Raw genomic sequence first — 14292 nt, forward strand, 5'->3', positions numbered from 1 at the left:
CAAGAAAGGATTAAGAAATCCCCAAACGCAGTGACTAAGCATGACATTTCAAAGGCTAAACCAGCTTCCGATTGTCTCTTCTATGGTCGAGACAGCTGTTCCCACTCTGGGACCACCCAAAGGTGTTGAACTATAACTCCCATCATCCCATGATGATGGGAGTTCTATCCCAACTGTCTGGATAGCATCAGGATTTGGAAGACTGGGATAAGACAGAAGGCACAGTGCTTCCGCTCTGAGCTTTTCAGTATAATTTTATTGCCTGCCTCTGCTTTTGCCCCTCGAATGAACGAATGAGGCGGCAAGAAAGGCAATGAGGTGCATGCGCATGCAGGCAGGCAAATATTTATAAATATACAGATCTAATGACGCACAAGCTTTTAACATCTTTTATCAAAGAAAAACATGCCTTAGGCAAGACTTAATTTTTTCTTCAAGTGTTATCAGTTCTATATCAGATCAATAGCAGAAGAGCAGAAGAGTTCTAGTTCAGTGGCAAAGCTGCATGCAAAAGGTCCCACGTTTGATTCCAAGCGTTCCCTGATAAGGTTTGGAAAACCCTAAGCTGAGCCTTTCATGGGGTTTACTTGGCAAAATTTGTTCAGAGGTTTGCCATTGCCTTCTGTTGAGGCTGAGAATGCGACTTATCCAAGATCGCCCAGTGGATACCATTTCCGAGAAGGTAATCGAACCATGGCCTCCAGAGCCATAGCGCCGCACTCAAACCACAACATCAGGCTGGCTCCTCTTAGAGCACCTTATGCCACGATAAAAAGGCAAGCCTTCAGGTTTGAATAAAAAATGATTGGAAATGGGGAAAGGAAATGATGAGAGAGAGAGATGTGGACAACATCTACAGGCCAGATTCTACACTGCTGATATACACAATGCTTTCACAGTGAAATTTGCTGTTCCTACCAATGCAAACATGTACACCTCCTGCCATAATTCATCGATTATTATTAATGTACTACCATGCAAAGCATTGCTGCGTGCTGCTGCTCCTTAAGCACAGCCAAGCAAGGAGTAGCTTCTCACCTGCCAGCATCCCCGGTTCACTCTACTTTTGCGCATGCTACACCCTGCCTTTCCCCAGGCACTAATGCGATTACCATTGTAACTGATTTACCCAATAAGTATGTTAACTAGTGTTTTCTACAAGAGGTGGTCGCGGTGGCAGAGGTCGGCGCCACCAACTCCGTATCTACAAGTACTTTTCTTATTTGCCATGAAACCCTGACTCCTGGTGGACAAACAAGAACACTACTTGGGTTTCGTGGTCCATCAGTGCAACATCCATGGCCGGTGATTTTTTTTTTTTATCGGGGCCAAAGATGTACAAAATCGTGAGCGCAAGCATGTTTAGAGGATCTGTGGATCGCTTAAATTGATCCACTTAACAGGGTGTGATGGGATTTTAAAAACCCACAGAATGGCCGATTCTTCCACTTTGGAAACCATAAAGTTCTCTTGCAACTAGTTTTTTTTCCAGCTCTGCAGGGAAACACACTGGTTCCTTGGAGGTCTGAGAACAAAAATGATTTTCTTTAAAAATCCAGTCTTTTCTGTGTGTTTGTAGAGGTACAAAAGGGCAAAAACCAATAGAAGCTACATTATATAGGATTTGCTAGAGGCAGGAGGGAAAATAGATGCGAAAGAATAAAGTTTCACCTTCAGGTGCAAGGAATTCATCTCTCTGTTGTAGAAGCCAGCTTCTGAAAGGCTCAAGTATGTTATTTTCCAAGTTGCATATAAAATAAATTATGTCAGTCAATGAAAAACCAAAACCAAAATCCATCGTCAGGCAATACTCTGTGGATCCAGGCTTTCCTTTTCATATTGCACATAGCTGAACTGGGTAACCCAAGCACCTATTTGCTCCAGGTAGAAACTCCTCTTAGCTTTGTGTATTCCATACTGAATCTATACTGAATCACACTGCAGGAATAATCCAGTGTGAGACAGCTGGAACTGCCCTGGCTTAATGCTAGGGAATTCAGGGAACTGTAGTTTTGTGGGACATTTAGCCTTCTCTGGTGCCACAGTAAACTCCAATTGCCAGGATTCCCTAGCACTGAGCCAGGGCAGTTAAAGCGATCTCAAACCGGATTATTTTTGCAGTGTATTTTGGACCTGGGGCAAGACAAAATTTGGAAAAGATCACAGATATTACCAAGTCCTCTGTGGAAAGAGAACATGTTGAGTGCCTTCAGTTTCTAGATGTCACAAGCAAAAGCCCTGCAAGAGCATGACCATAAAAGAGAAATTGCTACCAAATGATAGCACAGATCACTATTGTTGTGTCTCTTGTCTTTCGGCACAAGTCCACAAACTCACAAGTAAAATAATGCATATTTAAAGGGAAATATTAGACACGTTTTTCACACGCAAGTACATAACATTTTTTTCTTTTAAAATCTATTGCCGTTCATTTATTTTGCACAAAAATGTATAAATATGCCAACAGTTTCTCTTAACTTAAAAAAAATTAAATAAAAACAACACTAGATGAAAAGTACGTCTTGCTACCCCCCTCCCCTTACTTCTAAGTTGGGGGGATATGTTCATTTTTGCATTAAAACTGGATCTCTGGGGGAAGAAAATAACCCCTTTGCTAAAAACATCACATTAAAAAGTCAACCCAACAATAACCCAAGGGTCAGGTGAACGTGGAAAACCCCAAAGTGGTAAAAGACACCTTTACACAGTTTTCCTCTCAACATCTTTAAATACAAGTTTACAATCTTTTTTTATTCTTTTAATGCTCTTCAAAAGGCCTTCACAATTTTCCTTTCTGATTAAGAAAAAATATGCAATATTTTAAAAACCAGATTTACATTGTATACATTAGATACAAATGGTTTTAATATATCTGATTTTCCTTCTGTACAATACAAAGGTTCTCCCAGGTGGGTGAGTTGAGGCAGAGAGTGATCCATTTCGATGGTCCTTTTTTTGTGACAAATCCTTCCCCATCTTGCATGGGATTATTATTATTTTTTCAATAATAAATTTGATTTAAACATTACACTATCATTTCAAGAAAAATATTTCTTTCATTTCATAGAAATTTAAAAATTTTCTTTAACCAGAACAAGACAGACTTTTGGAAGAACTTCAAAAAATTGGGAACAGCTAACCAATTCTTACCTACTTGGTTCTTCTTCTTCAAAGTAACCCATGTCTTTGCCTGTCGCGCTGCGCAACAGCAAACATTAGAAGCATGAGTTTACACTATAGACCTCGCCAATCTTACAGTCCAGGAGTCATAGAAATAATGCGATTTGCTTGCAATGTTTTTGAAGCCAACGTTTTCAACTAGGTTCTTTCCCTGTCCCAGCGGTTTTTAAAGTACTCGTGGAATGAAATCGCTTTGTTGAAATAATATTTCTTTTTGCAGACACCAGAATTGACACTGACAAGAGTGCAAACAAAGACGTGTGTATCTTATATCATATTTTGATATGTATGTCGCTGGAGGAGAAGTCTGTCCCAGCTGATGGGTGACTTGAGCTTCAAGAATAAATTCCTAAATTTGTCAAACTTCTTTCCAAATCAATGCTTCTTCCTTCTGCTTAATTCATAGGGCCCACACTCTAAAAAGGTAACAATCCGTGTTGTTCGTACTGATTTGCTCTTCCTAACCAATACCTGGATTTTTCATATATTTTGCCCCAGGTCTGAACAGTGAGAGGTATGTCATTAAATAGTTCTCAGAATAGAGCTGTACTGTACCTGGTGCTCTATAAGTTAATAGCCCCTATAAATAAATAAACAAACAAACAACAAAACAACAAGCAAACTTAAGATGATCTCCAGACCTTTCATACCTATGTGGACAGGTAATAAACACTTCAACAATCTACTTTATTCCTGATAGACAGAAACTCCCACTGTTTTTGAAGGAATCGAATGGGTTCTTCTGTGCAGCCAAGTCCATCCTATGGTTTTCAGGGATAGTTCTGGACCATGTGCACAGACCATGACAGTGTTTTGCTTCAGAATGACAAGACCCTTGTTGCTTAAGCAGATATCTGTGCACTGAAAAAGTAAGACATGGTCTTCTGCAATCTGTTGTTCTATAATGTTTAGCCAACAACTTAACACTGCTCTGAGGCTTTAATACATCCAATGTCCAAAACGCTTGTCCAAAGTGCTGGCATGCTCCATCTGGTATATTCCAAACACTGAAGAAGCCCCCCATGACTCCAAAGTAAGCAAATTGCTGCATGGTGCTCGAAAGCTGGATCTCAAGAGGAGGACAGTTTGAATTTATAGGCCATGGCACATTTCTCAGTTTAAAGGTGACAATTTGCCAGGTGCTTCGTAGTCATTAAAGGATGTTCATGATGGCATTGTATAGCTGTGTGAGCACCACAAAGTGGACAGGAAGGCAGGAGCTGCGATCCTGAGTTGCAGGATTGCATGTAAGCCAGGAGAGTGCATTGTATTGTTCCAAAACAAACCTAGAAGAGAAGAGAAAGAAAGAAAAAGAGGCATGCTGGATTAGCAACTTAGCTGCTGTTGGCCAAAATGAGCGGTTTCTTCCATTCCATACTCTGTGGGTTCTTAGACTTTTACAATGAAATAAATGCACTTATTTTCTCCCATAGTCCAATGAAAGTCCAGTTTCTCATGCTACGTGTAAAAAAACAGACGTTGGAGCCTGTGTGCCACAGCCCTATCTGAAGAAATGCAGTGCCTTAATATGATAGTCAAAATGTACTTTCTCCATGAGATACATTTGATGTCTCTTATTTAGGAGGAGTTTGCAAATCTCTCTTGACTCTAAAATAATAATAATAATAATAATAATAATAATAATAATAATAATAATAATAATAATGTTTGATGTCTCTTATTTAGGAGGTGCTTGCAAATCTCTCTTGGCTCTAAAATAACAATTTAAACCAATCTGAAAGCATGGACAACAAATGGTCTATCACTAAGGCTCAAGGAAGTCTTTAGCAGGAAAGGAAGGATAATTTCAAGTCTTCCCCAATCTAGCTTGACCAGGAATGTTAGAGATGTGAAGTCGAAGGCTTTCATGGCCGGCATCCATAGTTTTTTGTGGGTTTTTCAGGCTCTGTGGCCAAGTTCTAGAAGAGTTTCTTCTCTGGCATCTTCAGAGAAATATGGCATCTTCAGAGAAAGGTTCTCTGAAGATGCCAGCCACAGAGGCTGGCAAAACGTCAGGAATAAACTCTTCTAGAACATGGCCACATAGCCCGAAAAACCCACAAAAAGCAATGTTAGAGATGTTTTTTATCACCCTCCTAATCCCTTCCTGGCAGTTAAGTGTGAAAATTCTTGCAGTAGTATGTACTGTAGTAGTGGCTTCCCAAAATAAAATAAATGATCCCCTCCCTCCTTACTACTCTGCACACATATCTGTCTCAATAAGCTCTTTCAAGAGCAGAAGGCTGGTCAAACCCCACCACCTGAGATTCTAGGTCTTCCGGGAGAAAAATGGAAATACAAAACGTGAAGATCATTTACCTCAGGACATCAGACGTGGTTTTAGAGTCCAAGGGATGAGGAACCCTCTGCGAGTTCCGGGCAGGGAGGAGTTCGTCCATCTGTGCTACAGAGATGTGGTGATGCAGTGATGCCTGTTCAGGGAAAGACAGGCATCATGCCATTGGAAAGCAGTTTCTTCAGAGTTCATGATGAGCACTATATAAGCAAAGAGCCACCCTGGACTCAGCAAGCCATATCCCAGACTGATTTCTTGAAAGGTATCTTCAAACACTTTCCCAACAGCATAGAGACTGTTTCTCAGACAAAACCGGGGGGGGGGGGGGGGGGTGGGTACAAACATGTATGCAACCCTCAGCTCCTTGGAGGAAGGGTGGGTAGCTGGACATAAATGCAAGAAATCAAAACAGGTGTTTGCTTTTGCTTATATATCTTCACCAAGCAAACCTCTTGCCTCCATATAAAGCTGCCTTACATTAAACAACACCACTGATCCATCTAGCCCAGTATTATCAGACATAATGGTGCAGGTTTCAAGCAGAGGCTCTCTCTCAACCCTGCTATCCAAAATCCTTTTTAACTGGAAATGCCAGGGAATGAACTGGAGACCTTCTGCGTACAGTCCGCTACCAGGCTTTCCTTAGGCTTCACCCCAAACGGACAGCGACTGCTGAGTTACAAAAACCACCAAGCAGTAGTACAGAGATAAGGTTTATGTGGGTGCACCAACTGTAAATCCAACACTTCCCTGAGCCCAGCTCTCTATAGCAACAGGTACATGCAAAACAGATGCAAATGTGTTAGTAGGCAGCTGAATCTGTTGCTGTGTTCAGGTGACAGATGCCACCAAAGAAGAGGTTTCCTTTTCCCTGCCAGGAACAAGAGGTTCAACAAACCTTCAGAAAGAGGGGACATTGGTTCTGAGCGTGCGGACAAGATGACCAGAACCATTGAGGAAGATTCTCAGCTTTGGCAGTAGAGACAAAGTACCCCAGTGCAAGAGGCTGTTGCTTGAGTTCTTCAGGTGCTTCTCGGGAGAGGAGACGTTCTCCTTGGCTCTGCAGAAACAAGAAGGACAAGGAAGTACAAATTAGACATCAAAGCAAGGCACTGTGGATAGGCCTATGGGGTGGAGGTGAGGGGCACTCAGCTTTTGGTTGGGAACACCCCAATGGGTGCTTCTTACAAACACAGAAGTTGGCATGCATTGGCCATGAGTCTTGACCTCCCTTGAAATCTTCTTGCACTTCTTGTTTGTGTAGTATTCTCACCAATCTCAGGAGACAACTATACTAAGATATATTTTTCTTTGCTAGTTGCGTATGACAATTGCCAGCAGGCAGTGGGTACCAATATTTGTGTATAGTCAGGCTGAGCTGTATTTTACAATGGACTGTAATAGGAGCAAACATACTTTCCTCAAGACAATCAACCTCTGACAAAAGATTGACTGCAGGTTTCAGGTTTAGTAGATTGTTTTGGTTATTATGCAGAATATGCTGCTGAGTGAAACATATATCATGTATCATTTTGATGGTAGGAGTTAAAGGGTAATTCTGGACATTCAGGACAGTTAGACCAAATTCTAATGCTCTGCACTATCAGCTTGTATTTCACTAGACAGCGGGTTTGACTAGATGGGATGGTGAATAGCTTCTGTCTGTTTCACTAATAGGAAAATAGAAAGATCAACCATGACTAAGAGAAAGAAAGGGGGTGACACTGCCAAAAGGGAGATGTGATCCTTCACTTTTTGTCTTTCTAAAGAATTATGTATCCACACATTTCTTTATGGCCAAAGTGAGGCAGCAGTTTGGTGATGGAGGAAGTGCAGTAAACTAGATTTCTAGGAAGGGAGGAGAGGGAATAATCTTCCCAACCACATTTTTCAAGAACCCTTTTTTTAGTATTGGCAGGATGTGTAATCCCGAAATTCTGGCATGGAAAATAAAAAATGAGCAAAACACAACAAAGAATCTCATGGAACCATAAAGGCTAAAGAAAAGAAAAGAAACTCTTTTTGCTGCAACAGACTAATAGAGCTACCCCACAAGAAACCATGATAGTGAAAAGGGAGCAACTTTTCTTCAGATCATTAAGAACCAGCGCTACTTATGATTTGGATTCATCAGCTTTACCTGTCCTGTAAGAGGTAATGATTAGAAATATTTGTATTGATTATCATGTTTACAGTATCTATACAAAAATCAAGTGAAAATAACAGCATGCATTAGGCATAAAATGTGGATCAGATCTAGGTTCTGCTAGTAATACAGCCAAAGCCTTTATTTCTAATAATCTCCAAGTGAATTTTGTGTAATTTATTGACTTCACAAAGCAGCTTAAGCACCAAATTCTGTAAGTGCATGAGATTTAAGAAACGACTTTAGCAGTTTAAGCACCGCCAAATCTAAAAGGCCCACTAAAAGTACCCAGCTTAAATGAATTTCTTTATTCATCAGGTCATCAGAACTGGTCACATAATGCATCATAGCTTGCTCAGCTGAAAACTCAACCGCAGGTGAGGAAAGCAACACTCATTTGCCAACTGCAGCAATCAATTACAAGGTCCATGGATGAAGGGGTGCCCTCCTCTGACCCAAGGGAACCGATCACACGCTGCTGCTTTTGTAAGAACAAAAATTACATCTCAATTACCAGACTCATGTTAATGGTTAAACTAGTTGCTCCAAAAGGCATTCACGCAGGAGTGCCTCATATTACCAAACTCCCTGACTACCCATCTCATTTGTAACAGAAACTGAAGCCAAGTAGAATCGGCAGGCAGTGTTGCAAATAATCTTCCAAAACTGATATGATTTGGTAGAAACAACTAATACCCTGTTCAGATGATGACTTCGTGTACTGAGTGTAGACTGGGAAGTCTGCAAGTGTCCAAGGATGACATACTAAAAAGTTGACACTTTAAGAAGCAAAGAGCACCCTGTGGAACAGGTGTTCAGGTTGGAAGATGTTTAGGATAATGTATATGTCAGAAACTGGGATTTGCAGTATCCTCCGTGGGGGGAAATATATATTTTATTATGGTAACTTACAGTGCCTGTTTTCTCCATTCAGTATCACACAGTACCAAGCAGAACTGTAGGACATTTCTCTTTGGATATCTGTACGTTAGGCACCTTTAGGGAAGTACAGGGGACGCAAAGTACCCAGGCAAAGGGGTAAATCTGCACTACCTCAATACATGAAAACTGGAGTAAACCATATCAGGATTTTTTTAAGGAATTCATTTTATTAGTGAAAAGAATGAAATAGACATTTGCCTTTAATGGAACTTAAAGATGTGTTATTAATCAGAATAGCATATCAGAACTTCTGCATCAACTTAATTCTCCCTTTTGTCTTTCACAGGGAGAAGATAAAGCAAAGATATTTTCTTTTCTTTTTGTAGAGGACTCTACACATCCAGCTGCTGCCATCATGTTAAAAATGCATTGCCTGTAGGCTCTGTGAGTTTTCCAAGTGAAGGATGATGGACATACATAATAGCCCCATGAAGTGTCTTGCACCACAGAAACTGCAAGTGGGGAGCTCTGCTAAACACTTCAACATTATGCTAAGCCTTTTCAGTTAAAAAAGAAGAAAAAGCAACCTTTCCCTTCTGGAATTAACAAAATTAATTTACATGTTAAATAAGCTTTGATGCTGAAACCAGCTTCTTAAAAGCCACTTTACATAACACTAACTGCTGAGCTTCAAGCACCCTAGGCTAAGAAAACAAGCTCTGCATAGCATTTCAGCACCTGGAGAGTTTCTGTTCCAAATGTGACGTATTGCGTAAGTGGGGTGTGGAAGTTGAAGGAACTTACCCGACTATGATGGAAAGATGGACCTACTCCAATACCAGGAGAGCAGGGAGAAGGGACAGGAGATGACGTTGGAGAAGAGTGAAGATTCCCAGTCATTAGAATTCCAATGTCATTATCCATATCATCCGGGAATGGAAGGTCGAACATGTCATCTCAAAGAGGAGGGAAGAGCAAAAGAAAAGATCAGTAATATTACCTTGTGTGACGTAACTACCTTGAAAATGGCACACTGGGACTTACTGTGAAGGTCCACTTTTGTCTGCTAAGGATACACCCATGGCTGAGTTAGCGCCTCCTGCCGCCCAGGCCAGGCAAAGGATCACATCTTTGGTGAAGATTTTAAGACTAGATCCCTAGCTCCTCCCATCAGTTCATTTCCCAATACAGCTCTAAGAGAAGATAGAAAGGAAAGAGAGCCACTACAAAGGTGGGTATGGATTTCTCCTTCTCCACCGACAAGAATGGACAGGAGTCCCAATGGGCCATTCTCTGTCAACAAAGAAGGAGCCATTCATGGATGGGATTTATCCTAGTGGTGGTAATACCTAAGGAAGGCAATGACTGTAAAAGTAAGATGGAACCACCTGTTGCAAAATCTTCCTGCCAAAGGCTCTTCAGTCTGAGCTGAAGCATACTTGTTGAGCTTATAATGTTTGGTAAAAGCTGAAGTGTTGGACCAGGCTTTGGATCTCATCCAAAGAAGTATTAGAAGATAAAGCGGTAGAGGCTGACCTAGTGGTATGGACAGTATCCTTCGGCAGTTCCGGCAGGTGAAAAACTCATGGAGTCAGACAACTCAGGAAGCTGGCTTCTCTGTTCAGGATCCTCTTAATTTGATGGGAGGACAGGGATAGGACATGGTATACTGCCCATACTAGGATGGCCTCAAGGGAGTGGGATCATTCCTGCATCTGGATCATTCCTTTTCTCTGTCTAGATTGCTTGCTATCTCCTTTTCTAGGACAACAATACTCTGTTTGATCTTGCCTGAGTCCAGATCTTCATCCATTTCAAGGACAATCTCCTCGGCTCACGACTCAGAGGGATCAACTACAGTGTCCTGAAACTTTGCTACGCTGAAAGAAGCAACCCCAGTCTCAGCAGCTCCCAACCCCACTGTGTTATAGGAAGCAGCTGAAGCTTTGGTTGAAGCACCACAGCAGGGCTGCAAACACACAGCTCCTTACAACTCCCCGAGGAGGCAGTTAGGAGCATAGGCATGTCTTTGATGATGCAGGCACAGTACCTGCACAAGTTAGGGCCTTGATCTGAAGAATATTTACCTGCATGAGCCAAAACTTAATATTTACAATGGCCACTGCAAGTACTGAGAGGAAGAGATTAAAATGCTATAGAGGAAGGGATAGGCAAGACGTTCTTTCTTTCTATAAGAGAGGCAAACAGACTGAGGAAGGGAGGAAAAGATAAGAGAGAAGAAATAAAGAAGATGGATAAGAAGAGAGGATGGAGGAGTGTCCTGGGCTATGGCGGGGGGGGGGGGGGGGACGGGTCTGAAAGGAACAGTTAGGGATCTAGTCTCAAAATCTTCCAAAAATAAGTCATGTGATCCCTTAACCTAACCTGGGCAGCAGGAGGAATTAACCCATCCTTGGATAGCTCCTTCTTCACTGTCAGAGAACAAAAGATTTACACTGTAGGGTCATACTTGCTGATATCAGCCTAAATCCAATGGTTAGTCTCAACCAAAATCAATGTGCATTTGATTTTTTTTAAAAAACGTTCACAAACATAAACATATACAAAACGATCTTGTAGCATGGGCTCACCTACAAAAGCTCACCTACAAAAGCTCATGCTACCAACTTCTCTCAGTCTCAAAGCTCTGCTGCAAGTTCCTTTGCAGACTGATTTTCCAGACTAGCATGGCTATGTCTTTGAACCATAAGCATAGTACAGTATCCAAAATGTCATTTTGAGTAAATAGCCTGAGAAACAGCTACTTAAGGCTTAAAAAGCTGGCTTTCAACCTTTAATGTTAAAGATCCAGAACGATAATCTCTTCTTTTAACCTTTAAGACAAATTACATCTCATACAGCTCTATCAATTTAAACCACTTGCAGTACAGAAAGCTATACAAACAGAATCTCTCACACAGAGATATGGTCAATTCTGTGTAGGTACCAAACAGTTACTGATGAAGTAGGCTCCTATTTGAAACCATCTCCATTTTACACTTTGGAGCAGAAAGGAAAACCAGTTAGACTTGGTAAATTGTACTGGGAATGAAAGTAACAAGGAGTTGGACAGACATGCTTCTACACAAAGTAGGAGCAGCTCACTGTGACTCAAGGCAGATGCAAGTCTACTTGTAAATAACTATCAAATGTGTAGTTTACTTTGTAATGTGTCATCTAAGACAATATTTGTTGATAACTAATATACTTCAGTAGTGCAATGTAAGGATTCCCCAAATTAGTTGAGAGCCCAATTTGGCAATTTACCTATAGCCCTAACTAGGTCTGGATCAGATCCACTTTGACTTAACCTAGACCCCAAATCCAAATTGATATGCGGAAATCTGAAACGCTGGTACTCATCTTGGCATGCAATGGGGAACCAAAACATCTAGTTTTTCTGTGTGCTTTTTCACACAGTGTGAAATGAAAAGAAAAACACTCAAAGAGAACAAGCTCAGATGACAACTCAACACTTCACCACAGCTAATAGGAACTAAGTCTAGGAAATGAAAGATAAGATAAAAGAGATAATTAGATCTGTGAGTTCCAAAGATAATCCCTCCACATAAGCACTCTTACTGCAGGAAGGTAAGATTCTTGCTCCAGGTTGTACATTAGATGTGCCAACAGGCAAAACCCAATCCCCATCCACCACTGTGTCATTTTCCTTACATTGTCATGATGCCTTGTCCCCACTCATTTTTGATGTTTATATCTCAAAATTCACCCAAATTGCTTAGGTCTGCGCTATTCCACTCTAGAAATGAAACAGATCAGACCAATCTGAGCCAATCTGAATTTACACCAATCATTTCAAATCTGACTGATTCAGTCCAGGATTTGACGGAATCACTTGCACAGCCCGATAATTTCAGGGTAAGTGCTTATGAGCCCATAACATCTGCACGCAAAGCCGCAGTCTGATCAAATTCATTGGGATTACTACTGCTCATCTGATCTCTCAATGGTAACCTCTTTTCAAATCAAATTGCCTAGCAATGAAAGAAATGGGCTTAACAGGACTTTTCAGCTAGGGCTGTGCAACCAATTTGGCTCAATCGTAAAGCCAGTTGGGCTGATTTAAACTGATTTGTATCAGGTCTGGATCTGTTTACCTCATTTCACTTCCAGAGTGGATAAAGCGCAATGCAAAGCTGATCCTAACGTTAAAAAGAAGTAGGAAAAAGCCAGATAGTGTGTCTTCAGCATGACTACAAAGAAGGAAACACCAAGACAGTGTGATGCAGAGTTAACAAAAGGTGATGAACATCTGTTCTGATTTGACCAAAAAACCAAAACAAAAACAGGACAACCTCTAGCCCATATCTCCACATTCAGGTGAAGACACATGGAGACCCTTGAAAAGATCATAAAATCATAGAATCATAGAGTTGGAAGAGACATATTTTGTATTGTTAAGAGTTTCTCCGAACCATGGTGTGATGGCAGGGATTACAGCTTTTAGGTTTAGGTAGTACTAAGATCACACATTCAGAGTGGTTAAAAGGTCAGCCAAAATTTAGGGATTTTCAGAACATACTTATGAATAACAACTCACCCCAATACACACAACATACATACAACAACCCAGCCTAATTCACACAAACACCTTGCTTCAGCTCAGCCCTATCAAGGAGCACTACAAAAATCAATTTCTCATGGTGGTGTGCCTTCAAGTCATTTTTGACTTATGGCCAACCCTAAAACAACCCTATCATAATCCAGTGCTCAAACCCCTACGCCACACTGGCTCTCACAAAAAACAATGACTCTTGGGATTTTTGTCAGACGTCCTTTAAGAGCAACAGCAAATATTAAATTTCACAATATGGAGTTTATTAAAACCAGGGCTGAGCTGAAACTACTTACTCCTCTCTGTTTTCCTCTCCTCCCAAACACTGACTTTTTAAAAATTCAGCCTTTTTTCAGCTCTCCTCTCAAAATGTCCATTCTTCTCTGGAATGGAATTATACAGGCCTTCAAATGAAGGACAGTAAAAAACATAATGTAGTAGATGCTTGCGTAATGGCACAGAAGCATCAGTTTTTCCAACCACCTTACTGTGTTGCTTCAGATGGTTTTACGCATGATGTGCATAAATTCACATTTTTCCCTTCCCTCAGTCACTGCTGAAATAGAAGTCAGCAGCAGTAAACACTTCCTCTATAACCACTCCAGAACATTTTCTAGTATGGTCATAGCTGTTGTTCGCAATGTTTGGTACACAATTCTGCCCTTTCCTAAGATTATGAAGGGGGGGGGATCAAAAGCAGTGGACATATAACTACTAAAAAAAGAATCCATGCAGTCAAAAGCATGCTTGATATTGATCTGAAGGTGGGACTTAAGATTGCCCTTTTCACTACCACCTTTCCTGAAACCCTTCTTTTCCTTCACCTCCACAAGCCTCTCATTCTTCCTCTTCTCCTAAAGATGGCAGCAGTAGTTTCCCTCGGTTTATTAAGCTTCCCTCCTGCACATGCATGGGGCAAATCAAAAGCAATGCTATGTTAAGCACTGCATCCAAGGTGCAAATAAAGCAGGCCTAATAGCTCCAGAGGCTTTTTAATTATTAAACAAAGAACAAGAGTTGAGAAAATTAAATCTAACACCCTTTTTGAGAAATACTAGCCTTTGGACCATTACGCCAATTAGCATGCAAAACCCTAAAGGGCAGGTTAATGCAGGTTAAATATTTGTAGGCATCGTGTTCAGAAGTGATTCAGGGGCTGTAAAAAGGACAGCAGCACGTACGTATTAAGGGGAACAGTTGCTGTGAGGCCAT

General features: G+C 41.0%; 1 protein-coding gene across 2 annotated transcripts in view; it reads right to left on the reverse strand.

Moving 5' to 3' along the window:
- Positions 1 to 2401: 2401 nt before the first annotated feature.
- The window catches only part of MED13L (mediator complex subunit 13L), a 99841-nt gene continuing 87950 nt past the window's right edge, over positions 2402 to 14292 (reverse strand). For both annotated transcript variants that reach the window (XM_042441639.1, XM_042441640.1), the window contains 4 exons: positions 9309 to 9460; positions 6375 to 6536; positions 5500 to 5612; positions 2402 to 4466 (listed from right to left, as the gene is read on the reverse strand). In XM_042441639.1, coding sequence (XP_042297573.1) covers positions 4334 to 4466; positions 5500 to 5612; positions 6375 to 6536; positions 9309 to 9460 — 560 coding nt within the window. In that variant the 3' untranslated portion in view covers positions 2402 to 4333. The remainder of the gene's footprint in view (positions 4467 to 5499; positions 5613 to 6374; positions 6537 to 9308; positions 9461 to 14292) is intronic.

The sequence above is a fragment of the Sceloporus undulatus genome, chromosome 10 (assembly GCF_019175285.1).
Source record: "Sceloporus undulatus isolate JIND9_A2432 ecotype Alabama chromosome 10, SceUnd_v1.1, whole genome shotgun sequence".
NCBI lineage: Eukaryota > Metazoa > Chordata > Lepidosauria > Squamata > Phrynosomatidae > Sceloporus > Sceloporus undulatus.